This window comes from Desarmillaria tabescens, assembly GCF_030435595.1.
Source record: "Desarmillaria tabescens strain CCBAS 213 chromosome Unknown EV420scaffold_36, whole genome shotgun sequence".
Lineage (NCBI taxonomy): Eukaryota > Fungi > Basidiomycota > Agaricomycetes > Agaricales > Physalacriaceae > Desarmillaria > Desarmillaria tabescens.
The window spans coordinates 211,415-235,673 of NW_026848335.1; the positions used below are offsets into that span (position 1 = coordinate 211,415).

Genomic DNA, 24,259 nt, shown 5'->3' on the forward strand with positions numbered 1-24,259 from the left:
CTTTACACAGCCACAGACAGGGCTTTTTTCTTTCTTCTTGCCATTCACGACGGCCCGCTGGCTACGCTTCACCTTGCCCGTCAGTTCGTTAGAAATATTATCAAGGTGGCATATCCCAGCATCGACCGCCTCGCGTCTCGCGCAAGATTTGTGCTCCCACAATTACTATTGTCGCCCTCAAGTTTTTTCAGTCGAGTCATGACAAGCCTCGTACTTACTACACTAGCCGATGTGGAGCCTCAAGTACCGCCTGTTGCGCCTGGCCTACGGAAGATACCGCCATATTGGTATCCGTATAGTACATACGCGAAGGAGAGATGGATAGGCCGCGAGATACTCGAGGTTGTTTCTACCGAATTTAGAGATCGGTCAATGGAATACTATGTACGTCGTTTGAACTTACTCTCCCTTTCTTCTTATGTATGCGATACAGAGATATGCATTAGAATCCGGAGTTACGACATTAAATCGGAAGCCTGCCAAGCCTGATACAATAATACAAGATGGAGACCTCATGGAGTACATCCTTCTCGCGCGCCTTCTCATCCTTAGCTGACTATTATCAGGAATGTCGTTCACCGCCATGAGCCACCTGTAACATCGACGCCAGTCAAAGTGCTCTTCGAGGACAAGGAGCGGGAGTTTATAGTCGTGAACAAACCGGGCAGCATCGTTCGTTCGTCCATGCTGTTCATTCCGTCCCATCTTTCGTCTGACTTCTTATTAGCCTGTGCATGCATCAGGGAGGTACTATCGGAACACTCTGGTAGAGATTCTCATGACCGAGTTTGGTTTTGAGAAGGTATACAGTACGTATTTTAACTCCTCTTGTTACGACTGATCCCAACAGCTTGCAGCTGTAAACAGGCTGGATAGGTTGACCTCAGGGCTTATGATCCTTCCAACCTCCACGGAGCGCGCTCGATCACTGACTAAAGAATTTATGGATGGTTCCATTAAGAAAGAATATGTGGCGAGGTGCAAGGGAGAATTCCCCGAGTACGTTCCCTTTCAAAAGATCAACCCATCCCTTTCATTGAAGTCGCATAGAGAAGAAATTGTCTGCGAAGAGCCACTGCTTACAATCGATAGACAAATGGGTTTGAACGTTGTACATCCAGAGGGCAAAGTGAGTACAGCCGCCTTATGATTGTCATTCCAAACTTATATTTTGTTTAGGCAGCCAAAACTGTGTTCAATCGGATTCGGTATGACACAAAAACAGATAGTAGCGTCGTCCTTTGTGAGTCGGCCACTTGTAATGTAATACTTTTATTACTCACTTTTCTCAGGCAAGCCTATGACGGGTCGATGTATGTTCAAATCATCCTGGGAAATATGCTGTGTCTCACAATTTACATAGCACACCAAATTCGCGTACACTTGCAGTACTTGGGACACCCCGTCGCCAACGATCCTGTATATTCTGAGACCAGAATCTGGGTTTGTATACTTGCCTTATCGCTATATACCCTCTCACGACATTATGCATTATTTAGGGCACCAGCCTAGGAAGGGGTGGAGTTGATCTCATTCCCAGTGATGAACGGTCCGCTCCCGCTCCGCCTCCACATCTCAAAGACAGCACCGAGCTTGGTGGTAGCCCTGAATCGCTAGCCAAGGACGGGACCTCGTCTGCTTCATCGTCCGAACCCAAACTTCTACCTCGAGAGACGGGGAAGGATATCGGTATGGGCTCACCTGTACCACTTTCAAGCGAAGCCGTCGGGGTTATTACACGCCTTAGAAATATGAAGGCAAATTTCTATCTTATATCGTCGAATCAGATGCTCACGGCATACAGGATGAATCAGAGGACTGGAGTAGGTGGCGTGATGTCGTTTTCCGGGCGAAAGAACCACTACGACCGCAACATTGGGCTTTAAAGCCCCTGCCTCCACGTAACAAGAAGAAAAAGGGCAAGTCCGAGTTCGTCGATGAGTCCCTGAACGTATTCAGGTCAGGAACAAGCCCAGCGACGCCAGTTACACCAACAACTCCCGATGATGCCATTCCAGTCTCGGACGCGCCTCAGCTGTCCGTTGACGAGGCGGTGGAGCGCGCGCAGGGATTGGCGCCTGTGGTGCAGACTCCGTTGGTCGAAGCTGACCAGCACTATTGCCCCGAATGTTACTTGCCGCTTCATCCAGATCCCAAGCCGGAGAAACTCTATATATTTCTTCATGCGCTTAGGTATACCACAAGCTTGGGCGCATTTGAGACGGAAATGCCCGAATGGAGTGCGCCAGACTGGGATTGGGATAGATCGAGTTCATAGTTGTCTTGGTGCCGACATACATCTAGATGGGCTATGGTCGTGTATGTACAACAGAGATGGATACGCCTCAGAAATTGTGTCTATTCAGCGAGCACTCAACCTTGAGGGTAGTGGTGGCTCGATCACCCTGTTGGATCGTCGGTTTGGAACCAAACGCCGCTTCTCTTCTCGTTCTATAGCTGTCATGGTTGCTGGAACGTCAAGCACGCGCCATGCATTGGGTTGTGTAATCACTAACTTCTTTACGACCACCACCCACCGAGGATGATTTGTTCAGCACAGACTGCACTCAAGCAGATTCGCCTGAGGCTAGCACCCTCCAGCAGTCGAAGGTGTTATTCCGCTGGCCGTGGTATGTGCCTTGTTCTCAACGTTTCATGATAGCTCTCTGATGGCCAGCTACTACTAGGCCCTCGGTGAGTGTGTCTGATATCCAGTTTATGGCTGTTCGCTGACCTGGAAATACATGAATGCAGGGATGCCAAAGTCTCTAACGTACCGTCAGATGAAGAAAGGAAAGCCGAACATATCCGGTGCGTTCGATGTGTCCTCTCTTAGACGCTTGTTTATTCGTTCTATTCAGCATCTCAAAACAAATTCAATCCGAAGCCCAACACGGCGATGAAAAGAAAGCTCCACTAAGAATGGAAGAACTAAACCCCTTTTACTGGACAGTTTCTTCAGGCCCTGGATGGTCCGGCGCTCGTAGTCGTGTTGACGAAAAGGAGCAATCTCGTTTTTATAAACTCAGCTTCAAAGATCGATCGAACCCTAGTATCGGCGCGCAAGTGCAAACGCTGATGGAAATCACGGACCCGGTTCTGTTCTGTACTGCACCTCAAAATGAGATTGATTTGGAGGAATTGGGGTCTACGGTAGTCGACTGGGACGATTTAGAGTCCATGATTTCTAAGGGAGCCACTCATCGGCCGGTGGCTGTAACAACCACGGTTGAAGCCATGCTAGGAGATGTGAAGGTTGACGATGCGTTTTCTCCGACAGAGGAGCTGGAAAAAATTATTTCTGACGCATTTAGTGATATCACGGTATATCGCCTTCAACACGGTTTCTTAATTATATGCTTAATACTGTTTTTTCAGGTGCCAGTAAACTTTACTGCGGCTGCCCTTCCTTCTGATCAAGTCGAATTTGACGGAATAGAGGAAGTCACACTTCGGGACCAACTACGTGGAAGAAACCTGGCCACAATCAATGCGATCTATGAACGTGCAGGGTTCCCGTATCGTTGGTATTCAGAAACCGATATGGAGCTTCAAGATGCGCTAAAATATCTAAGGTGAATAAGTTTGTCATCCACTACCTTCGTTCTGACTGGTATCGTATAGGGACGTCAATGGTCACATCGTCGACGCGGGCTGGTCCAACGCCGATATACTTCTTGTTGAAGTTGACCCTACAACAAGTTTGATCAAGCAACCGCTTAACATCGTTATGTTCATCGAACTCAAAACGCCCCAAGTGCTCAACATGATCGGACAGGCAATTCACGCCATACGGCCTAGAGATCACGTTCTAACGGGACCGAGAAAGAAGAACTCTCAACAGAAACGGTCTTCTCGTACAAAAGGCGAAAAACTGATTACTCAGATCGGATTTGAATTCTGGGCGTCAGGTGCCAGCCTTGCGGTATAGTTACTTCTTCTTCGTTGTGCGTCCATTCATCAGTTGTTCCAGTGTCTCCATGACGGCCGTTCCTGGGCAATCGCTTATGTTGAAGAAGAACCTGAGGGAAAGCGCCTGAACATTCGATTTAGTCCGGTCATTGCTGGGCTTCCGATTCCGAATGCGAATACTCAGAGCCAGAAATCCAACAAAAGGGTATCGATAGAATCCCTTCGGGCTGTCGTGGAGCGTGTCCGGCACAAGGAGAGGGAGATGGCAAAAAGGCGGCTGGACAAGGCGGAACGACAGCTACAAGAGCTGGAGGCGACGCAGTCTCGTGCAAGGTTGCAGGAGGCACAAGCTGCGTGTTATACTGCTAAGGGCGAGGTGGATCAGCTTCACAGCAGTAAATGCTATGTATCTTCCATCTACAGGAGACTTAACTCCTATGGACTCCTAGCGGCTCTAGGAATTTATGCTGTACGATACCTACGTCAACGCCACGCCCGACATCTGCCATCCGAAACGTCATCGCTAAATCCGGGAAAAGCGACTGTCCCGTTACGGGAGCTGTAATTTGTTGTTAGTGATAACAAACGCCTGCGTTGTCCTATATCTTGCTCGTCATGGAACAGGTTCGGTCCCGTAGCAGTTACTTATTGTTCTAGTATCACTCATATCCATCAATACACTGCTCGGATAGTCTTCTGTAGTACAGACGTTGTTACGTTTCTGTTCAGGAACACCAACAGCTAATAAAAACTACATCCTTTTCTCAGCAGCTCGATCAAAGCTCATCAATATCACTCGACTTCAGGACACGCCTTTCCTTTTAAAAAATCACTTTGATGGAACTTGAAGAACAGAAAAGGATCATGCAGTTTCTGCCCAAAGCAGATGTCAGTCATGCAAAGGCTAGACTCGAACCAGTCTCACTGCCGGTTGATGCATACAATCGATCTTGAACTTGTCGACTCCAGGCGGCAACCGAAGTGGTTATGCAAAGGTTCTTGGTGTTACAATGTCTCCGAAGCGCGTTCTAGAAGACTTTGCGGGGTAGACGAAGGTAAACGGGGGCTACCCAGACCGCAAGAGAAACTGAAAGGCGAAAGTGCGACGATCTTACGGAACTGGCCCATGTTGCGAGGCATGGTAAATAATAGTCGAAGTCCTGGATATATATGCTTATAGTATGCTTGGCCCTCAAGATTTGCTCATTTACGCATAGTAGTAGTAGTAGTAGTAGTAGTAGTAGTCTCTTTGAGCCTCTTTGAACACAGATCCATAGGGGCCCGGAGGATACCACCGTAGCGATTGACTTGATTTCTGAAAGCCCAAGCCTTGGGCTCAAGCCTGGGCTTTCTGAAGGTACCCTACATGACCTTTTGATACTGAATCTTGATGATCCTGGTGAGTCAAACATACCTGATACTTCTCATAAATGTATCACCACTGATAACACGACAGAGAAAGAAGTCTCACCCAAAAAGTTCCGACAGTACAATGAAGGTCTCCTTTCGGAGTGGACAATGTAGATGAGAGTCCGAAGCAGGCTGGAACTGTGGTTCGTGATGTACAAGGTCGATATTTGGTTAGTATATAAAACAATGGCTTCGGGATTTACTCATGATTTCACTCAGAACCTGCTATTGCATGAAGCCTGGGCCTGGGCTTGCGATTTTACAAGCCTGAGCCTCCTCAAGCCGAGCCCAAGCCCTCAAAGCCGAGCCGAGCCGGGCCCTGACAATCGCTACCACCCCATCGATTTTTTCTTTTTCCCTTTTTCGCCTTCCACTGCACATGTTCGTAATATGAACACGAGGCTTGGCTGGCAATTTATGACTGGAAGGGTGCATGTTAAGCTGGCGCAACATTTTAGACCTCTTAAGTTCGCACTCGCTGAAAAGGTCTCAGAATATTTTTGACCTTCTTCACTCTCATCCACCAGATCATCGAATATACGAAGTCATTACAACCCTTTTTAATTGACATAACTTCGGTACTCTTTCCAAATCGGATCATTGTCATCATCCTCGTCTTCTTCACAAGGATGCAAGATTTTAAACAACTCGAAGATCTCATCTCGTTTATCAAGCTCGCACTCCCACCGCTCTGCTAAGGACAGGTCACAAAGACGAAATTGCTTTCGGCCATCGGTGCCAGTTGAGTAGAGGATGTTCCTCTCTGCAATATCACCATGGAGCCACCCCTCTTTGTGCTATTGGATAACGATTATTAACTGTCAAAGCAGAGAAGAAGACCACGCACAAAGGTACTCAAGACATTGTTGATGGCAATCTTAACATCCTGCGTCAATGTTGAGATATCAAGCGAAGTCAGATTATTCCCGCCTGCATTCTCTAATACCAAAGCAGGTATCGATCTCCCGCTGTACCAGTCGTCGACATAGCCACAACCATACAGTCGAGGAATGACAGAACCTTGCATATGACGTAGTGCATTATATACCTGGAATTCATGTTCCATAGCCGCTGCCGCTTCATTCAATTGTGCCACCTTCCTGGTAAGACGAGGCATCTTAACAACAACCGGGATAGTTGTTCCATCAACATCGTGGAATATGCCGTCGCAAACAATCCCGTGCAGGCCGCCTCCCAGAATGTTTCTCCCACAATCTACATACGGCAGAGGATGCTTATCATGTAGCACACCGCTCCACTTATAAGATGCCCTGCCAAATGGGTGAACCACCAAAGATACATTGGGTTTGCGTCGGGCATGGCGTTGAGGGAGACCACGAGCTGCCAGTATGCCGATAGAAGTGAAAAGCCCATACGAGTTCAGTTTTCGATAGATGTCTGACACGTAGCACCCCCCACCCTGAAGGTCGTCAACGGCAGCCTTGCCCTCCTCGTAGTTTTCTGTTGCTATTTTAGCCTCACGAGCCATCTTCGCAGCTACTTCTGAAGCTGCCAATTGCATCTTCTCGCATCTCTCCACCTCCTTCTCTGCCGTTGTAGTATCCACATCGCCCCGTGCCTTTGTACGGCGCAGGGCCTGTTCAACCCCTTCCATTTTATCCTCCACTTCTGTCACAGCAGTAAGCGCCTCTTCCTCTGCTACTTCTATATCGCGCAGTTTCCGTTCCTGGGCATCCTGCCGCCTTCTTGCCGCCTCCTTCGCCGCCTTTATGTGACCGGCTACTGAAGCATGCAAAGTCTGCGCCGTTATTTGTTGCAAGGACGGGGTAAACCGAGAACCGGCGGCAACGACACGACTAAAATGGATGTCCAAGCGCTCGCCATTCTCGATCACTTTGGCCATGACCATGAAGTAACCATCCCAAAAACACTGAGGTGACGATTAATGAAGATGAGTAGAACAATGATTAAGCTACATACCCCTACGTTCGCCCCAGTAAACCAAAACGTTGCCCCCATCTGTGCGATTAGCGCCTTGGCATAGGAGGCCTCAGAGTGCTGTGGTATCGAATTCTTCCCATCCGTTTCGCCGCTCGAGGGCAAAACGTTATCTCTTGGCCTCACCACATGGACAGCTTGTCCAGCCAAATTCAGCTCCTCGGGGTTTTTGAGCGTGATAAAGGCGGCGATTTCAACAGGTTTGGCCATTTCCTGGGAGGTGGGATCAACTCTTGCTAATATGCAGTCCGTTGTAGCCCATATCGGACAGACAATATGCCCCTCTGGGTCTCTGTAACAGGAGTACAGTCAATTAAAATAGAGGGTGGACTGGCAACTGCACCTACCTGAGATCCCTCAAAGCCGCTGAAAACTCCTGGTCACCTTTGCGGAACCATCGATATGGGAAATTTGCAGCTGCGTATAATTGATTGGATATGGGTACCATACGTTTAGAAACCTGGTCCCGAAGTTGATCTTCAGGAGTGAACCTGCGTGGGATTCGTTCCGCGGGTAGCATAAGCTTGGTAATATGAGGAGGAATCTGTGTGGAATGTGATACCATCTGTATAGAGAGTATCAGAACAGGATATTCTCACCTTGACATTAGTGAACATATCATTGATGTATTGTTCGAGGTGTTCAGTCGGTCTAAAAGACGACGACGCTTCGATTGATCCGATCATCGTTTTAATCATCGCTGTATCAAGTTCCGGGGGAAAGGTCGTGTACTTGAACGGTATCGGTGGCTGCAGCTGCGAGACAACTTCAGCGAAGCATGATTCGTCTTCAACGAACAAATCAGGGGGTTCGTTATCTGCCGCCTTACAGAAGAGCGCAGCGTCGGTGATTTCCAACACCTTGTAAAGCCTATCTACATCATGGAACGCGCGTTCTGCGTCAGGGTCGAGATCACAGAGTCGGCGTAAGTCAGATGTTGGACGACTAAGGGCGCCAGACCACCCGTGGTATAGAAACTGCTGCCAGAACATGCGATCTAGTTCTTTAGTGCTTGTTGGCACATCCACAGAACCTGAGCGCAAGGTATCAAGCCATTCCGACAACCTGATAAAAATAAGTACATGAAAATTGCCTGAGACATTTTACGCACTTGCGCTGTTTGATTATAGGATCACGGAAGACGCCGCTAGGGCCGATGCCTTGATGTCTTTAATAACGGTTTCTTTCATCAATAATCATGGCCTGGATTGTAAAAGGACTTGCCGAAATACTAAATGTTTGTCAGAAAGACTGCAATTAGAAAAGGGGCACCAGAACCAACACGTACGAGGCATGGCAGAATACCTTCTCGAAGACAGGATGTAACGGCAGCGTAGATCATTCCGAGATAAGAGCAGCGAGCGGCCGAACGATTTCATTCTGGGGTTGTCTACGACAAGAGGAGTGTGAGAAACAGACTGTCAGCCACGTCGACGCAAAACGAACCACCAGAAGGAGAGTATGGGTAAACAACCCGCAACAGAGCAAGGTGTCGAGTGCACAAGTAGCACCGAAGGTTGATGACAAAGGGCCACTTTTAGTAGCAGTAAGCACCTACAGGGTCAGAAAAGATACAATTAGGAAACTACACACCGGCGGAAACACCAGCACTCGCGTCTATAACCCCTTTTTACGACGAAAACGAAACGGTTTACAGCTTAGAGCCGGAAGAGACCAGAATGAGAATCAATGATAGTCGGACGAAAGAGCAACGATGGAACCTGGGAGAATAGAAGATTGAAAAACTCAGATGTTGTGATGAAAGCGCTAGCGCGCAAAATTTTCGGTTTCTACATGCTCAAACGTCATGAGAGGGTTTAATTATTGTAGATATGCGCCAAACCTTTAGGATGAAAGAGACCTGAAAGGTGACGATAACGCAGAAGGTCAAGCACAGCGGAGAACGAGGATATCTGAATCAAGTCCGCACGAGTCGTGTCAGAATATGTGGAATATGATTTGTATTTTGAAGATAATGGTGGAGCGAATGCAAGATCAATATCGGTCTATTATCCTGTAATTATAATAGGAGGTAACAACATGATAGCCACAGCAACTAATTCGATCCAAAGTCCGGTGCTACGGTTCGATCCCCGGTAGCGCCTTTTTACCTTTGAGCGATTCCGTTCAAATTTTGAAATTGTTAGTTTACATATTTTGACAGGTAAATTATTTGACCAAGGTCCAATACGTCCCCCGGGCCTTTGGATTAGGGACAGTTGAAGTTAACAGTGACAAGAATTGACGTAGCGACACAGTTTCGTTGGCAATGTATTCGAAGGTTCAAGATTCAAGGGTGATGAGTTCGCGACAATATCCCTGCCTTGATTGGTCTCGTAGGCGGTCGTCGCTGAGGACTCAAGGGCGTTACAGCTATGCCCTTTACGGACAGCTCTACTCAAGTCGGAACACCATCGATGCTTCATATGACACCGCGGCTGTTGTTAGTATGGCGCACGCTCTGCTTATCAACTCGTCTATTCGAGCGAAAATTTGCAGGCATGTTCTCCAGCGCACGCGTTGTACTGATCCGATTTAATTAAGAAGGTTGTTACCAAAAGACCTCGACCACAAGATACAATTCTCGCGGCAAGAGTCTGACAATGACTCCTTGGCTTCGGACACGATATTCTTCGAACTTCGCCGTCTAGAAGTCCTGGATAATCTGGCTATTGGATATGAACAACCAATGGTTAACAGCCTGACACTTCCCCCTAGCCTATAGTTCAAAGTAGCTTATATAGTGTCAGTATGCACGTAAAGAGCTTAGCGACTGCGTCATCAACTGCCTTGATCCAAAAGATGTTTGGAAAAAGTGTAATTTTGGTGTAAAGTTATCATATATATCATACCGTCCTGCGGCTAAGTGATCTTGACTGTGTAACTTGGAGCCAAGTGGATGAACAGTGGAACACAATGCAAGATGCACATCTATCTCTATGCTGCCTCTAGCATCTGTATACCCTCTGCCATCATCCCTTTGAATGATGTCGTCCATGCCCACTCGAAGCCTTTGTTAATAGCTATCGCCGTCCCCGCAAGTTTCTCCCATACTTCAGCTTCCGGCGCATCGTGGTCCCATTCGAAATCTTCATGGGTCATAGTGAAATATCTAGCGTTGCTTGCGGATCGTTTCCAAACATCAATAGCAAACGGACGGCGAACGGAGTCATATATTTCCAATGCTCTGGGTATGCTTTTCCGCGTTGTGAGCGAGTGACCGAGAAGAGTGGCTAGGAAATAGCCATCCTGAAAGAATTCCATCAGATGAGCAGGGCAAGGAGACAGCGATGAAGAAAGTACCTCGATTGCTTGACCTGCGCCAGAAGCCTGATGCGGGAGCATTGCATGTGCCTTTTTACCCTGTCAATTGTGCGATTAATTATTCCATGCGTGCTTACTGAGTCACCGATAAGAGCAACGCGATCCGACGCATAGGATGGCAACACCCTGGTGCAGTACATAGGCCATCTGCTTGGCTTGTCAATACACTGAGTCCAGACATGCGTCAACAAGGGCGGACATCAATCAAACGGGTGATAGAGTAACTCACACGTAGCCATGCCTGGATTTCCGGTTCCCACTCTGAAAACTCGGCGCGCGACATTAGTTCCGCCTTGTCTACCTGGACTGGGAACGGTGGATCGTATGAAGTACCCATTAGGTGTTTTTGATGCCGAAAGAGGGCAACGTTCAACAGGGTACCATTCGACACCGGATATACAACGATGTTCTACCGGAAATTCATGAGAGAAAAATTAGCGAAAAGAGGAAAGGACTCACGATGCCATGACCACAGTACTAAAATACAGAGGCTGAAAGGTTAATGCTATCATCCGGGGCGTAAAAACCAACTTACCTGTGTAGGTTGCGAGGGAACTTGAAAGTCGCGTGCAATAGGATCCGATTTGATTCTCCCCATGGGGATTAATGATCTATATGCGACCGATCCTGTAAACATCTGAGGAATACCGGAAAGAATTTCTTCAGCCTTGATTAGTCTCCCGTCCGCCGAGGCCTTTCGCGCCTTATCTCTCAGCAAAGATGCCCGTACTCGAGATTTTATTCCATCGGCGCCGATTAGCACGTCGCACTCAGCAGTCGTCCCATCTTCAAAGAATATCTTCACCGATCCATCAGGCTGCTCGGAATACGATTGCAATCGCTTCGAATAATGAATGACACATCGCGGCGAAAGATGGTTCACAAAAACGTCATGCAGGTCGCCTCGGTGAAACGTTTGACAGTGCCCTCTAGAGTCGACACGGCAAAACTCCTTTCCTACGGCCTGGTCACTTTTCCTGAAACTCCAAGCAGTAACTGACATAGGACGTCAATGCTCGGAAACGAATAAAGAATTGTACTTCGACTGACCGTAGTCCTGCGTGAACGGGGCAGACGCCACCTTCTGCAGATCAGGTCCCATACCCATCATTTCCATGACTTCTAGAGCCCGCGGCCATACGCTGATGCCAGCTCCCACCGCGGAGAAGTGACCTGCAGCCTCGTAGAGTTCGAGGTCCACATTTGGATACTTGGACAGTGTTACAGCGAAAGCTAGTCCGCTTAATCCGCCACCGCTGATCGAAAGTGGGGTCAGCCGCCGTGGATCCATTTAGTAGGACAACGATTGACGCTCACCAGACGATAACCTTGAACTTCGCGGCCATGGGGAGTTGACCGTGTTCTATGCATTCAGTTCTAACGGGAAGAAGGCCTTTAAGTAATGCCCCGGGACTTTTTCATTCCTGATAAGATCACTTCAGTGTCTGTACTTGATTGCAGGGAAGTTTCCGCAGTTCGAAATTTCCATCTTGATCTTAGCCCGAGACAAATTACACAGACGTTTGTTACTAGCTTGTGACGTCCGACTCGAAATGAAGAGTTTCGGAGAAACAGATGTCCAGTAACCTGAAGGGGATCCGGGAAGAGGAATGGTAAGTGACCAGCGCTAAAGTGCACGCGCGGAGGCGAAAGTGGACATAGATCGCGATAGTGGTATAACCTGGCGCTAGGAAACGTAGTGGAAACGCCCGATACCGCCACCGCCGCATTTTCCAACTTAGAAGTTCCTGGAAAGACCTGCCGACGAGTTATTCCATTATCTCTTCCTGAGACGACAAGACACCGGTAGTAACTCACCGCGAATAAGGCAATCGGCGGCAGAACACCAGAGTACCGAGTACTGCAATGATAGTCACCGAGTCAAATCAACAATGATACCTCAAATTATGTGGTCTACATATAATACAACATGAGCTGAGTTGATGGAGAAAATAGATAAGTGATACAGATGATAAAAGAACAATAAACCAAGACGAGACGGGGACGTACATGTTCCAATGCAGATGGTTAGTGATATCAATGAAAGGGAAAATTCATACAACAGCTTTCACGAGTCGATTTTGGCGATCTTCATCTCCCACATACCGTTCCTCCCTCTGACTAACCCCTGCAACAATAGCCGACCCTCCATACCCAGAAAATCTACCCTCAAAACTCCTCTCGACATGAGCTCTTTATCTCCATGACATCTGGAGGTATATGCCCCGCCGAGCAACTCCCTCTCTTTACTCCGCACGTCCTGACAATAGTAATGCCGGCTTTCAATCGGCATCATTATCTGCACGTGCAGCTGCATGAGAATATCGTAGATTGTTACGCCATTTGGGTTCGACGCGTATACGTCCACGTACCACGGATAGCGGGCATGGTACAGGCGCATGAACGGCGCAGGCGGATTCGTGGCGATCTGCATGAGGTCTATTTGGTTGTATGCTCGACCGAGGTGAGAGAACATGGCGGGCTGTGTGAAGGGATCTGTACGAAGATCAAGATGTATTGAGGGAGCGTGAGCATCATATGCGAGAAGGCCATGTAAGATCCGTCGCTCCGGATCGTTACTCTCTAAGCAAAACAGATGAGCTCGTTTTCGGCGCGTAAGCTAAGTAACATACCTTGAACATCAGAGCGATTCTTGGACAAACTGAGCCTGATGAAGAATGGTCTCATCTCAAAATCTGCCCTCCAATCTCGCGGTCGCTGCGCCGGATTCCACTCATCGATATCTCCGTGTGGGTACCACTTCCTTTTGGTCTTCTTACCCACAGTTGGACCCCAAGTCAGCGATCGCTTCATCCTGTGACCTTCCCCAGTTGATGGAGAGTGATGCTTCGGAAGCGGGGCAGATACAAGAGGCGCATCATTATCTACAGCACCCCAACCGTCTCCAAATGTTTTGGATGGACTAATTGGCATAACAAATGGGCTCTTTGCAGTCCGATTTCCAGCGCCATACCATCCATCGCCTACTGGTTGACCAGACAAAGTGTTAGGTGTTGTCGTCTCTGGTGGTTGCCAGGCTGTACTGAAGAAGCCGTTGTTAGGCGTTACCGCACGTCCTTGTCGAGGGTGAGGTGTACCAGGTATACCGCCACCCCAGGATCCAGCTGGCGGGCCCTGCCACGACTCTGATCCTGCTCCCCAATCTGGCGTCTGGCGTCCCCATCCTGGTGTCTGAGGAAAGTCCAAGGGCGAGAGTCCGTCGGTTAATGGAGTCCATCCATTCAAATTCTGGGCCGGCCAAACTGGGGTGGCGCCAGGGGCACCGCTACAGAAGAATAATAAGGAAAATGCTCAAAAATGCACCAGATATTGCTACGCACGCTGCACGCTGACTGTATCCTGGAAATGCATCATGGATTCTGCCGCTGTCGTTCCCGGCACTTCAAATTGAGTCAGACGTCGTCTGCTGTCGACAGAGAAGACTATTACCCTCCGAATCCAGTATGTGTCGCGCCTGGCGGCGGTGGAATATCCGGACGGGCTGTGTGAGAGTCGACCAGTGTGGGCATTTCAGGATCTCTTCCAGGCATTCCCCATCCGTTCAATGCCATGGAAGTTGGGAGAGAACAAGTGCGATGTGTCGTCTACTCGGAATTTGCTTCCACGGCTCCGGTTACACAGCCACAGGGGCCATTTCATCCAAGCCCAAATATGTCGAAATCAGGTCGTCTACCACTGAAAGGTATGATTCTTGTTCTCTTGCCCACATGAAAAGGGAGAATTTTCTGACAAACTGTATCAGCTGTATCGAATGAAGTCACAAAAGTTTTCTGGTAGCCGTGGTCACCCCCCAAAAGGATTCAAACAACGAGCATACCGGTCACAACATCTTTTACAGCTCTACTGCTTCCGCAGAAATGTCAGATAAGTATGTTCTCAAATTTCTCCGGGCCAGTGGACAGCCTTTGTACTTCGTTCAATCTTACATCGACTCTGCCGAGGATTTACCTAGCACAACAAGCGCGTTGAATCCCTCTATTCTAGCTCACACCAGTTTTTTAATGTTGTCTGGCTGCCCCTGTGGTTTTATCCAGCGCATTTCTTCCACACCTCGTCCGGTCCGGCACTTCTGAGGGACCTTACTTCTGTTCTTCCTGGATGCTGGCCCCGAATCTTGCCCCTCGTTTCTGCGACATTACTGGTGGTATTCCAAGCTCTGGGACTCGGAATCCGGACTCAAGTCTTTTCTTGGCCTTCCTTCCTTCCTTCCTTCCTTGATTATTATTCTGCGCACCAGTAGACTCTAGTACTCAGTAGAGATTCGCCGAGTAGAGTATGTACGTCAGATTTACCTCGATTATAACGTTCTAACCGTATACACAGCCCATTCCTCTCGTCTTCTTGAAGATAGGACTCAACTAATGCCAAATCTGAGGGAGATGGCCGTTTCTGGTTGAAACAGGATAACATTGCAGATCACAGGCCTGCACATCAGTTGACGAAGGATTATTAGTTCGTGGTACGTGTACGCCGCATAGTGTAACGAGACTCATTCAGAAGCGTGTTGGAACGGGCGGTTCAAATCTGTGCAGTACACCAAATCCTTCTCGTCTTCTTGTTCTGGGCCAAGTCCCCCACCCCCCATGAAGGACTTGCGTAAAGGTAGGGAGATGCGACGTAACAGCTGAATTTCATGGACGGAGAATTATAGGGCCCGCGTTCTTGGCACACACCGAAGGAGGAAAAGCTCACCTATATTGTCGCGGGGTGTTCATTAACGCCCACTGACGTCGTTCAATGAAGTTGCGGCCGGAAGTGGCTCATCAGGATCCACGGTTTACTATTATTGCTGTGGAAGCTTCTCATGCTCTGAACACTCCTCCTCCGCGGATCTTGAAGCAGCTCCTTTCCTGCATGGAGTCAGTAGATGCTTCGGACAATTAGGAAACTGGCCTTTGCTTTTTATATCCATGACTTTCCCCTTACTATTGAGCCGACTGCCAGAAAATTCGCGTTCCGGTTAGTCTTATCGCCATTAATCCCACTTCATACTAGCCGACTCGGACTCAAAAGAAGCTGTACGTTAGCAGAGATCTGTTGCTTGATAACATAGAGTGACGGGTCTGGCATAGAGACGTCGGATATCACTTTTGGACTAGGTTATCGGTTACCACCATCCACTATCACACCCTTCAGAGGCTCGACCGGACCATCTCGCCAACCCTGCCTAGGGTTCAGGTTCGTGCAAGTGGCTTATAAGGATTATCGAATATTCCCTGGTCTTGAAGAAGAAATAAACTTGAAGAACGGAGGCGGTGTGCACGCACCTAGATTTTCTGATTGCCAAGGCCAGTTCTTCCCCAAGACAAGCTTTTTGCCATCTTTTGGTATGATTTATCACGGGAAGTTGCTCTCTTCCTCCGTGTATAGTCTAACAACAGCTTGTTAACACCATTAGGAAGCATATTGTTTTGTTGTATTCCAGGTCGCGTCAGGCTTTATTCTGTTCAATTCGCTAAGTCGACTGCAGTCAATACACAGTATCCCCTTCTGCATTGGCTCCTAAGCGTAGTGGATTAGAGTCGATGTGGACCATCGATATAACGCGCCTGGACTAGTCTAGACATGATCATCCGAAGGTAAAAATCGACTATGCGGGGGCGCAGTCCTGATCACGTCAATAATTCTAGTTTTTGAAATGACAATCATCTGCAGGAACATCATGATGGGCAAACGACAATTAAATAGTTGCTTGTGCTGTATATGTGGAATTTTGATGGTGGGAAACTCATGGAAGCGAAGTTGGGATCTTGTTCCGAATCCGTTAGGAAACCTTGGCCTTTTGCTTTTCACGATGGGAAGGCGAGGGGGGACGGCTTTGTAATACCAATTCTGCGATGGAACCCTTTCCTTTGGAACAGCGGATCGAAGATGAGGCTAATCCGCGAGACAAAACGTGCACATTATTGATTGTTGTATAGCCTGTACATGTGTCAGCAAGGATGTTTCTTTTCTCGCTCGACAGATCAACAGTTGGTTGCCAATAAGTTCAACGCTGAAAGAACCAAAGAAGGTTGGAGGAATGAATTTCATCGCGGACTACGCCTGGCCCTCGTGGCGGTGCTACTTGGATTAAAATTGGATTTCATGAACTTTATTTTTGGACGCGGGTCTCTTTCCCCGCACAAAAGATATCCTCGAAATTTGGAGCATTCAAAGTGACCTGAGGTTGGTAAAGTTTCGCTGTTTCGGAGTCCATCTAGACCAAATGGGGAGCATCTGAAAAGAGGTCGTCATGCTGCCATGGCAGTGTGACACAGAAGGACCCCAAAACGAGGGGAAGATTTGCCCATGATTCAGGCCTAAAATACCAACGGATGTGTCTCGGATTGGCGTAAAAGGCGGATGCCGAGAAGATTGTACGAAAATATAAAAATAGGCGGGGTGGCGTGGGTCCTTTGTTGACGTGAAACCAAAGCTGTTTACCGGGTTTCTACAAAATAATGAGAATCGATCGAACTTTTTTTCGGCTGCCCAATATAGTAATTCCCCATTTTGGATTCCACCAAATGCATAAGCACTGCGAATTATACCTTCCTGACGTACAACTGGGCTATATTCCTCCGAATTACCCATCAAAGGCTCTGATATCACCACCCGGGCCTTTGGTTTGTGATCCTCATGAATCCGCTAATCTGGTCTGTCAAATCCCAAATCAGCGGTATTTTCTTCATCACTGCAGGCTCCATTGCATGACTTGATGACACCAAAACATTGTGTACTGCTTCGGGAATCAATTCTAAACCATTTATTCTTTCATTACTGTTGCTCTTGGTGTTGAGTCGCTGTTGAAAGAAAGCCGGTACCTATGAATTACTATATTGGGCAGCCGAAAAAAAGTTCGATCGATTCTCATTATTTTGTAGAAACCCGGTAAATTTCCCGCACTACTCGTTTTTGGGTGCCTCCTTTTTCCATCACCATCACATTCATTTTCTTTTGCTTCCTCCCTCCATACCGTACTCACCACCGCTCGACGTTTCGCGGTCTCTTCTCTTTCCTTTCCCCTTCTACCAACACTTCCGGCAGGGGTTACGACCTTCACGATGATACCCTCACTACCCTTGTTAGCTTTTACGCTAGCAACCACTTCGCCTACCTGGGCACAGAAAGTCGGAGCGTTTGCAGATGGAGGAAACACGTTAGTTAGCGCTATGATGGTTCGGATTTCGCCTCTTTGTTGCTGTAGGCAATGCTCATTGACCCCTAGATGTTCGTCGGCAATAAGGATCAAGTGTATATCTTGGATAAAGCGGAGGGTAACGCCGCTCAGGTCAACGGTCATCCCGCGTGGGGTTCTGTTTGGTGAGTGAAATAAAGTTTACATCTTTGCTTTGTCACCTAAACATCATCCAGGAATATCGATACACACGAGGTCGTCGTGCAGGACGTTAAGACGAACGTGTTCTGCTCGTCCGGGATGCATCTTCCCAACGGTTCGTTCGTGACATTTGGTGGAAATGGAGCTGTTACCAAAGGCGGTAACGTTGGCTCTGTCCTAAACGACGAGGGCTCGGCCTCGTATGATGCTCTGTATCAGGACTATGATGGCGGAAAAGCAATTCGGGTCCTCGACCCCTGTGCTGCGGGATCCGACTTTCAAAGCACTCAATGTGGCTGGTTTGATGATCCCAGCGTACTCGCCATGCAAAAGCGTCGATGGTATTCTACGGCTGAACCAACCGCTGAAGGTGACATCGTCATTATCGGCGGTTTTGCAAACGGCGGTTACATTAACCGGAACTACCCCAACACTGACCCAGAGTTCGAGGGTGGTGCCGCTGAATGCACCTATGAGTATTATCCAGCCAATGGAAGGACGGCCACTACCATGCAGTTCATGATCAATACTTCCGGTCTCAACTCTTACCCTCACACCTTCCTGATGCCATCTGGTAAAATGTTTGTTCAGGCCAACGTCTCAACTGGTGAGTTGATTGGTTCTTCGCGTACTTCTGTGAATAACGTGTTTTTTTCAGTTCTGTGGAATCACACTTCCAACGAGGAAACCGCGCTCCCAGATATGCCTGGCGGAGTCGTTCGCGTGTATCCCGCATCCGGAGCCGTCGCCATGCTTCCTCTTACACCCAAGAACAACTACAATCCCACGATCCTCTTCTGTGGTGGTTCTGACATGCCGGACTACTCCTGGGGTAACTACTCATGGCCATTCATCAACACATGGGAGTACCCAGCCTCAACGGATTGTCACCGTATTACCCCCGAACCTGAGGACGGCTCTTCTCCGGTATATGTCAAAGACGACGATATGCTAGAGGGAAGGACCATGGGTCAGTTCGTCATTCTTCCCACCGGCGTGCTGTTGGTAGTGAATGGAGGTGTCAATGGCACTGCTGGTTATTCCACTATGACTCTCCAGACGACATCTTACAGTGACATGCCCTACGGAATGTCACTTGCCTCCGGGCCCGTCGGTACGCCTGCTCTTTATGACCCCGAAGCAGACAGCGGCAAGAGGTGGTCTAATGATGGGTTCTCCACATCTGATATTGCTCGTTTGTACCATTCGTCCGCCATCGTTCTCCCCGATACATCTGTAATGATTGCTGGATCTAACCCTAATGTCGACGTTAACCTTACCACTTACTTCAACACCGAATATCGCGCCGAAATTTTCTATCCCCCTTACTTCTCTGCCAGCACCCGACCGGAGCCAACCGGACTACCTTCTAAACTCTCTTACGGTGGAGACTACTTCGATGTCACCATACCTTCCAGCTCCTACTCCGGCGACTCTAACGATGCCGCCGCAAGTGCCTTCGTATCCGTTCTTCGAACTGGTTGGACAACGCATGCGATGAACATGGGCCAGCGTTATCTTCAACTCAATAGCACGTATACTGTGAACAGTAATGGCTCCATTGTGCTCCACGTCTCGCAGATGCCCCCGAACGCCAACATTTACCAGCCAGGACCTGCTTTCTTGCACGTCGTTGTGAATGGCATTCCGAGCAATGGTTCTTACGCCATCATTGGAAGTGGAAACATCGAAACGCAGACACTAGCTGCTGCAGCTGTGCTACCAGCTAGTGTTAACAACACCAGCGCCCAAGGTTCTGCCGATGGCTCTACAACGTCATCAAGCGGTAGCGGTGATCAAAATAGTGGTTCTAAGACTAATACTGCTGCCGTTGTTGGTGGGGTTGTCGGTGGATTGGTGGTCTTGGGCATACTCGGTGCGCTTGTTGGTATCTGTCTAACGCGACGAAGACGTGAGGCCAACCGTCAGCCTACGTCGTCGTATGCGATGCGCGACGGTCCCGGGTTTGGAGCTTCTCTAGGTGCTGGCGCTGGCGCTGGTGGGACGGATAAGGCCTTGCGGAGTTCTGACTCTAGTGCCTTTATCCCATTACAGCATGCATATAATCAAAACGAATCATGGAGTTCAAGCACAGCAAGTCTACAAGCGCCGTATCAAGATCAGTATGAATCACACGATCGCAACGGGATGAGTATGGACTACGATCCATATGCTGCTGAGTCGAGGATGAGTACAAGTACACCTGTTGGGCGGCCGCATAGGTACTGATTGATGACGGAGGCAAGAGTGCGTTCACGGTATGTCTCCAGTGGTATTAGATGCGGACTTGACAGTTGCATGGATTTTTCTCTCTCACTTTCCACGTGTTATTTTTATCCTCATTACCTTCCACGTCACTGCATACCTTCACCTGCTCATATTTAAAATCTTGTTAATTTCTTAGAGCAGGTTGTACACGCAACGCAAGTCCATTGCATTTCGTACCCTGAGGGTACTGTGGCCACTCTTTCGTTCCAGTCGCGCTCTTTATATATCGGCATCTTTCTGTTTATGCACGGACCTCATACGGACTTGTGTAGTTACTTCTTAATAGTGCACTCAGGACCAACACGCTCCCTTTTCATCAGCATCATTTCGACGTTCGATATTCAATCGCCGCGATCAACGGTTTCAAGCACTTCTCGGACGTCAAAGAGTCTTTTTTGCGGATGATTGGAGTGGAGTCTTGGCGCCGGGTCTTTGACGTCTTGCATCTTCCGTGAGTTAACTACAACAGCTGCAGGTGATCAGGACAATGAATAAATTAAGAATCCATATATTGTGATAGAACCCTGGTAAGTTGAACTCCGATGGTGCGGGCCATCTTTTGGATTCGAGACCATTCGTTCTGATATCTCTTTTATTTGATAGATATAGACTGATACTGTGCATATGTCGGTGCAGCGATTCATGCCTTATCGTTATTTCTACCGACAATCGGAATTAGAAAGCCGTCCACACGTACTCCGCGGCGAGCTTAAGCTCGCTTCTTAATGACCCCGAATCTTCGTCCCCAATTGAGCTTTACGTTCCAGCTGCTTATCTCGTCATGATAAGTATTGTTCTTCCGGTCCATATAAACCTCAGGTGTAAGACAGCTTGCTTTTCATTCTGACTGCCATGGCGAACGATGTTGATGCCACTGCTGTTGCTGACCTGCACAAGCTAGGGTACCAGCAGGAGATGACACGGGTATCTGATTCGTCCTGTTTGTGATGCAACGATCTCGCTGATTCAAGTGGATAGAGGCGCGGGCTATTTCATATCTTGTTCAGTGCGTTCCTTCCTTTCTTCTTGATGTTTAGTTATTGATAGTCGATGCAGTGACGCTAGGTGTGTCTTGTCCTTCGACTAGTGCGCTCCTAGACATGACCCGACTCTGCCGCAGCCATTATGGCAGTTCGTAAGTGCATCGAACAATTTTTTTACTGCGAGATAAACAAAAATACATCGTCAGCTTACGGCCTTTCTGCTCCATTCGCTACTGGACTTATTGGAGGTGGACCCGCAGTTCTGATCTGGGGGTGAGAATTTCGCAATTTTAAACGAAAATATTTTTTCATGCTACCGAAGATGGGTATTCGTCTCGGCCTTCATCTTCACACTCGCGTTATCAATGGCCGAAATTAGCGCCAAGTATCCAACTTCTGGTGGAGCATACTATTGGTGTTTCCGCCTCGCGTCACCCAGGAGTCGGGTGCCGTTGTCGTGGATAAATGGGTGGCTGACGATGGTGGGCGTGTGGACAATCTGCCTGTCGGTCACTTTCGTAAGGCGGAGCTCCCTGCAATTCAATAAGCTTATTTGACTAACGGCGCTGTAGGGTACTGCACAGATCATAGTCGCAGGGGCGGGTATTTTCCATCCAGACTGGGTTGCCGAGACGTGGCATACATGCAAGCCTAATTTATTTCCTTTCCGATGACCTAACCTGACCTGTGTCAGATCTCATATTTTTGGGTGTAACACTCATTTGTACAGCCCTCGGGATTTTCTTGAACGATATTCTTCATTATATCGACGTATGTTGTCGTTGCGTTCGCGAGTGGTAAAGTCGTTGACGAGTTGTCTATAGATCGTGTGCGCATGTTGGACAATTCTCGGCGTTCTTGGTACGAGGGAACTCGTGTGGTCCTTTACCGAATATTAATGCCTTTCAAGTCATGCTCGTGTGCCTCTCGGCGAAGGCAGCAGCAGGCCGCCATTCAGCTGCTTTTGCTCTGGGACATTTCGATCCATCCGCATCTGGTTGGACGCCTGGATGGTCATTTTTCATCGGTCTATTGCCTGTGAGTTGAATTTTGTGCCATCTTTTGCGTCTAATTGTCGTTTGTAGCCCGGTCAGTATGAACAGCCAATCCATTCGCATTAACTGACATTACCCCAAAGCATATACGTACGCCGCGATTGGCATGAGTGAGTCTTGAAGCATAGGGTTTTATCAAAACTCAAGTCAGATTTCAGTTGCTAGTATGGCCGAAGAGCTTCATAATCCAACAGTTGACCTGCCAAGAGCTATGGTCTGGTCCATTCCACTTGGTTTCTTGCAAGGCGTTTTCTTCTTGTTGCCCATTCTATTCACACTCCCCGACATTACTACATTGCTGTCAGGTGTGGCTTTTTCCGTCCATTTCCTCGGCTTGACCGAACAAATATGCAGTCGCCAGTGGCCAGCCTATCGGTGTCATGTTCACGCTCATAATGGGCTCAAAGGGTGGCGGATTCGGAATGGTAAGAGCATGCACATGGTCTATGTTTGATTGCTTATCTATCGCGCCCGACGTAGTGGTTCATCAGTACGCGCTTATCTCGCCCAGGCTTGTTCTGTGCTCACCCAAGCTAGTTTTCGGGATCGCCATGTTTTGCGCCGTGTCGATTTCATCCGCCGCTTCTCGGGCAACATGGGCATTTGCAAGAGATAAGGCAATACCCCTGCACGCGTTCTTTGCTCGTGTTTCGTCAGAAAAACACGGCCCTGTCAATGCATTCCTCCTTGTTACTGTTGTCCAGTTGCTGTTAGGACTGATTTATCTCGGCTCCAGCGCGGCTTTCAATGCATTCGTAGGAGTGGCGGTGATGTGTCTACAGGCGAGCTACTCGATGCCAGTCCTCATATCCCTTGTCAACGGTCGTGATAACGTCAAAGATTCTCCGTACTCGTTGGGTAGGTGGGGATGGGCCATCAATAGTATCGCGGTGCTCTGGACCATGTTCGAGATGGTGCTGTTCTCGATGCCGGCGGTGGTACCTGTGACGAGAGTATCCATGAGTATGAGTGTCGTTTCGTTCAGGTTAAGACTTAACTAATGGTATTCTAGATTATGCCTCCGTTGTGTTTGTAGGATTTGCGACTATCAGCGCCGTCTGGTATATGATCAGTAGGTTTGTTCTCCGGGTCAGGGTAACAGCTTATCATCTCTGTTTAGATGGACGCTTCTATTATACGGGACCACCCATTCCGAGCGAGTCAACCCAGCCTAGTACTGAGAGTGTCGTTGCGAATGAGAAGAAGGGTGGAACGTTGGAGGACTAGTAGCTTCGGCATAATGCGTAATGATTTGAGAAAGTCTTCCAGGGTAGTGAAAGGGAGTGGTGACATAGACAGGCTTAGAATCACGTATCAACATCTGGAAAATGTTTTTTCTTGCTGTAGACCCCCCCTCGCAATATAGAATTCATTAAGATACATAACAGTCCATAAGACGTAGCTAGTTACAGTGTGATATATAGTTCGGTCGTCCTACATACTGATATAGCGGCGTAGCACCATAGCGCAGCCCCTGTGATCCGTCCGGCGCATTAATTTGTCAAGCCCTTGAAGACACGCCTTATAAGGTGCGCTGTCGCGTCCCAATGCGATCCTTCCCAAAAGTCCATGCTGGTCCTTATCCCATCCTACTTGAGGACTCTACATCTCCCTTCACCGTTGTTGTCCTAATTTTCACAGCGGTGGGATTTATAGTAAATCTATTAGTACTATCTGATGTGCCGTTCGAACTTCGAACGTGATGGTCCTTACAGTACCGCTGATATCTACTTTGCAGCGGATTATACGGACTGTTATTCAAGGTGCAGCCTGCTATTGCATAAATTTACTGACCTCGGTATTCAGATATTCGTTTACACTGTTACTACACTAGTACTATACACATACTTGAAGTTAATATGATGCCATGCGGCCCATGCCAACCTTTCTATTAGTATTCTGGATCCTTGTCAGTGTTCCATTTTGAGTCAGATGCCGGTACCTGATTGCTTAGCGGAAGGAATGGACGGATGAATGGACCGCCGCAAAAGGGGTCTCCGGCCATA

General features: G+C 48.3%; 7 protein-coding genes across 7 annotated transcripts; 4 read left to right on the forward strand and 3 right to left on the reverse strand.

Moving 5' to 3' along the window:
* The first annotated feature begins 30 nt into the window (after nucleotides 1–30).
* EV420DRAFT_1563100 (tRNA-pseudouridine synthase) lies at nucleotides 31–2,487 on the forward strand. Its single transcript, XM_060473922.1, has 12 exons — nucleotides 31–384; nucleotides 434–519; nucleotides 567–672; nucleotides 728–809; nucleotides 858–999; nucleotides 1,051–1,129; nucleotides 1,180–1,243; nucleotides 1,293–1,313; nucleotides 1,364–1,443; nucleotides 1,500–1,757; nucleotides 1,805–2,401; nucleotides 2,457–2,487. The coding sequence occupies exons 1-11, from the start codon at nucleotides 199–201 to the stop codon at nucleotides 2,276–2,278; spliced, it is 1,578 nt and encodes a 525-aa protein (XP_060327229.1). The 5' UTR covers nucleotides 31–198; the 3' UTR covers nucleotides 2,279–2,401; nucleotides 2,457–2,487.
* Nucleotides 2,365–4,053, forward strand: EV420DRAFT_750878 (uncharacterized protein). The gene is made up of 5 exons (XM_060483331.1): nucleotides 2,365–2,634; nucleotides 2,755–2,811; nucleotides 2,862–3,324; nucleotides 3,379–3,575; nucleotides 3,625–4,053. Exons 1-5 carry the CDS (start codon nucleotides 2,543–2,545, stop codon nucleotides 3,929–3,931), a joined length of 1,116 nt encoding a protein of 371 aa, XP_060327230.1. The 5' UTR covers nucleotides 2,365–2,542; the 3' UTR covers nucleotides 3,932–4,053.
* A 1,777-nt stretch (nucleotides 4,054–5,830) lies between these two features.
* EV420DRAFT_750912 (uncharacterized protein) lies at nucleotides 5,831–7,448 on the reverse strand. The gene is made up of 2 exons (XM_060483332.1): nucleotides 6,170–7,448; nucleotides 5,831–6,119 (listed from the first exon to the last, which is right to left on the reverse strand). The coding sequence occupies exons 1-2, from the start codon at nucleotides 7,190–7,192 to the stop codon at nucleotides 5,883–5,885; spliced, it is 1,260 nt and encodes a 419-aa protein (XP_060327231.1). The 5' UTR covers nucleotides 7,193–7,448; the 3' UTR covers nucleotides 5,831–5,882.
* Nucleotides 7,449–10,184: 2,736 nt separating this feature from the next.
* Nucleotides 10,185–12,042, reverse strand: EV420DRAFT_750930 (salicylate 1-monooxygenase). The gene is made up of 8 exons (XM_060483333.1): nucleotides 11,923–12,042; nucleotides 11,656–11,861; nucleotides 11,141–11,601; nucleotides 11,065–11,082; nucleotides 10,835–11,014; nucleotides 10,683–10,772; nucleotides 10,585–10,635; nucleotides 10,185–10,530 (listed from the first exon to the last, which is right to left on the reverse strand). Exons 1-8 carry the CDS (start codon nucleotides 11,949–11,951, stop codon nucleotides 10,219–10,221), a joined length of 1,347 nt encoding a protein of 448 aa, XP_060327232.1. The 5' UTR covers nucleotides 11,952–12,042; the 3' UTR covers nucleotides 10,185–10,218.
* Nucleotides 12,043–12,673: 631 nt separating this feature from the next.
* Nucleotides 12,674–13,419, reverse strand: EV420DRAFT_1274799 (uncharacterized protein; the record flags this gene model as incomplete). The annotated part of the gene is made up of 2 exons (XM_060467864.1): nucleotides 12,674–13,184; nucleotides 13,235–13,419. The coding sequence occupies 2 exons, from the start codon at nucleotides 13,417–13,419 to the stop codon at nucleotides 12,674–12,676; spliced, it is 696 nt and encodes a 231-aa protein (XP_060327233.1).
* A 4,169-nt stretch (nucleotides 13,420–17,588) lies between these two features.
* On the forward strand, nucleotides 17,589–20,317 carry EV420DRAFT_751280 (copper radical oxidase variant A). Its single transcript, XM_060483334.1, has 4 exons — nucleotides 17,589–17,786; nucleotides 17,837–17,931; nucleotides 17,983–18,554; nucleotides 18,606–20,317. Exons 1-4 carry the CDS (start codon nucleotides 17,673–17,675, stop codon nucleotides 20,174–20,176), a joined length of 2,352 nt encoding a protein of 783 aa, XP_060327234.1. The 5' UTR covers nucleotides 17,589–17,672; the 3' UTR covers nucleotides 20,177–20,317.
* Nucleotides 20,318–20,580: 263 nt separating this feature from the next.
* EV420DRAFT_1563132 (amino acid transporter) lies at nucleotides 20,581–23,659 on the forward strand. Its single transcript, XM_060473924.1, has 14 exons — nucleotides 20,581–20,742; nucleotides 20,819–21,139; nucleotides 21,194–21,221; nucleotides 21,336–21,350; nucleotides 21,405–21,471; nucleotides 21,521–21,716; nucleotides 21,771–21,801; nucleotides 21,893–21,969; nucleotides 22,023–22,059; nucleotides 22,109–22,236; nucleotides 22,405–22,558; nucleotides 22,608–22,678; nucleotides 22,787–23,216; nucleotides 23,266–23,659. Exons 2-14 carry the CDS (start codon nucleotides 21,068–21,070, stop codon nucleotides 23,478–23,480), a joined length of 1,521 nt encoding a protein of 506 aa, XP_060327235.1. The 5' UTR covers nucleotides 20,581–20,742; nucleotides 20,819–21,067; the 3' UTR covers nucleotides 23,481–23,659.
* The last annotated feature ends 600 nt before the right edge of the window (nucleotides 23,660–24,259 follow it).

Excerpts from the sequence above, each read along its gene's own strand:
- EV420DRAFT_1563100 (XM_060473922.1), top strand. The coding sequence starts at position 199 with ATGACAAGCCTCGTACTTACTACACTAGCCGATGTGGAGCCTCAAGTA. Across the intron at positions 1,244-1,292 it reads AGATAGTAGCGTCGTCCTTT|GCAAGCCTATGACGGGTCGA; the intron begins GTGAGTCGGCCA and ends CACTTTTCTCAG. Across the intron at positions 1,758-1,804 it reads CACGCCTTAGAAATATGAAG|GATGAATCAGAGGACTGGAG; the intron begins GCAAATTTCTAT and ends CACGGCATACAG.
- EV420DRAFT_750912 (XM_060483332.1), bottom strand. The coding sequence starts at position 7,192 with ATGGTCATGGCCAAAGTGATCGAGAATGGCGAGCGCTTGGACATCCAT. Across the intron at positions 6,120-6,169 it reads ACAATGTCTTGAGTACCTTT|CACAAAGAGGGGTGGCTCCA; the intron begins GTGCGTGGTCTT and ends GTTATCCAATAG.
- EV420DRAFT_751280 (XM_060483334.1), top strand. The coding sequence starts at position 17,673 with ATGATACCCTCACTACCCTTGTTAGCTTTTACGCTAGCAACCACTTCG. Across the intron at positions 17,932-17,982 it reads CCCGCGTGGGGTTCTGTTTG|GAATATCGATACACACGAGG; the intron begins GTGAGTGAAATA and ends AACATCATCCAG. Across the intron at positions 18,555-18,605 it reads TCAGGCCAACGTCTCAACTG|TTCTGTGGAATCACACTTCC; the intron begins GTGAGTTGATTG and ends TGTTTTTTTCAG.
- EV420DRAFT_750878 (XM_060483331.1), top strand. The coding sequence starts at position 2,543 with ATGATTTGTTCAGCACAGACTGCACTCAAGCAGATTCGCCTGAGGCTA. Across the intron at positions 3,325-3,378 it reads ACGCATTTAGTGATATCACG|GTGCCAGTAAACTTTACTGC; the intron begins GTATATCGCCTT and ends CTGTTTTTTCAG. Across the intron at positions 3,576-3,624 it reads GATGCGCTAAAATATCTAAG|GGACGTCAATGGTCACATCG; the intron begins GTGAATAAGTTT and ends GGTATCGTATAG.
- EV420DRAFT_750930 (XM_060483333.1), bottom strand. The coding sequence starts at position 11,951 with ATGGCCGCGAAGTTCAAGGTTATCGTCTG. Across the intron at positions 11,862-11,922 it reads AAGTTCAAGGTTATCGTCTG|CGGTGGCGGATTAAGCGGAC; the intron begins GTGAGCGTCAAT and ends ACTTTCGATCAG. Across the intron at positions 10,636-10,682 it reads TTGCTCTTATCGGTGACTCA|GCACATGCAATGCTCCCGCA; the intron begins GTAAGCACGCAT and ends CAGGGTAAAAAG.
- EV420DRAFT_1563132 (XM_060473924.1), top strand. The coding sequence starts at position 21,068 with ATGGCGAACGATGTTGATGCCACTGCTGTTGCTGACCTGCACAAGCTA. Across the intron at positions 22,559-22,607 it reads CATTACTACATTGCTGTCAG|TCGCCAGTGGCCAGCCTATC; the intron begins GTGTGGCTTTTT and ends ACAAATATGCAG. Across the intron at positions 23,217-23,265 it reads TGTGACGAGAGTATCCATGA|ATTATGCCTCCGTTGTGTTT; the intron begins GTATGAGTGTCG and ends ATGGTATTCTAG.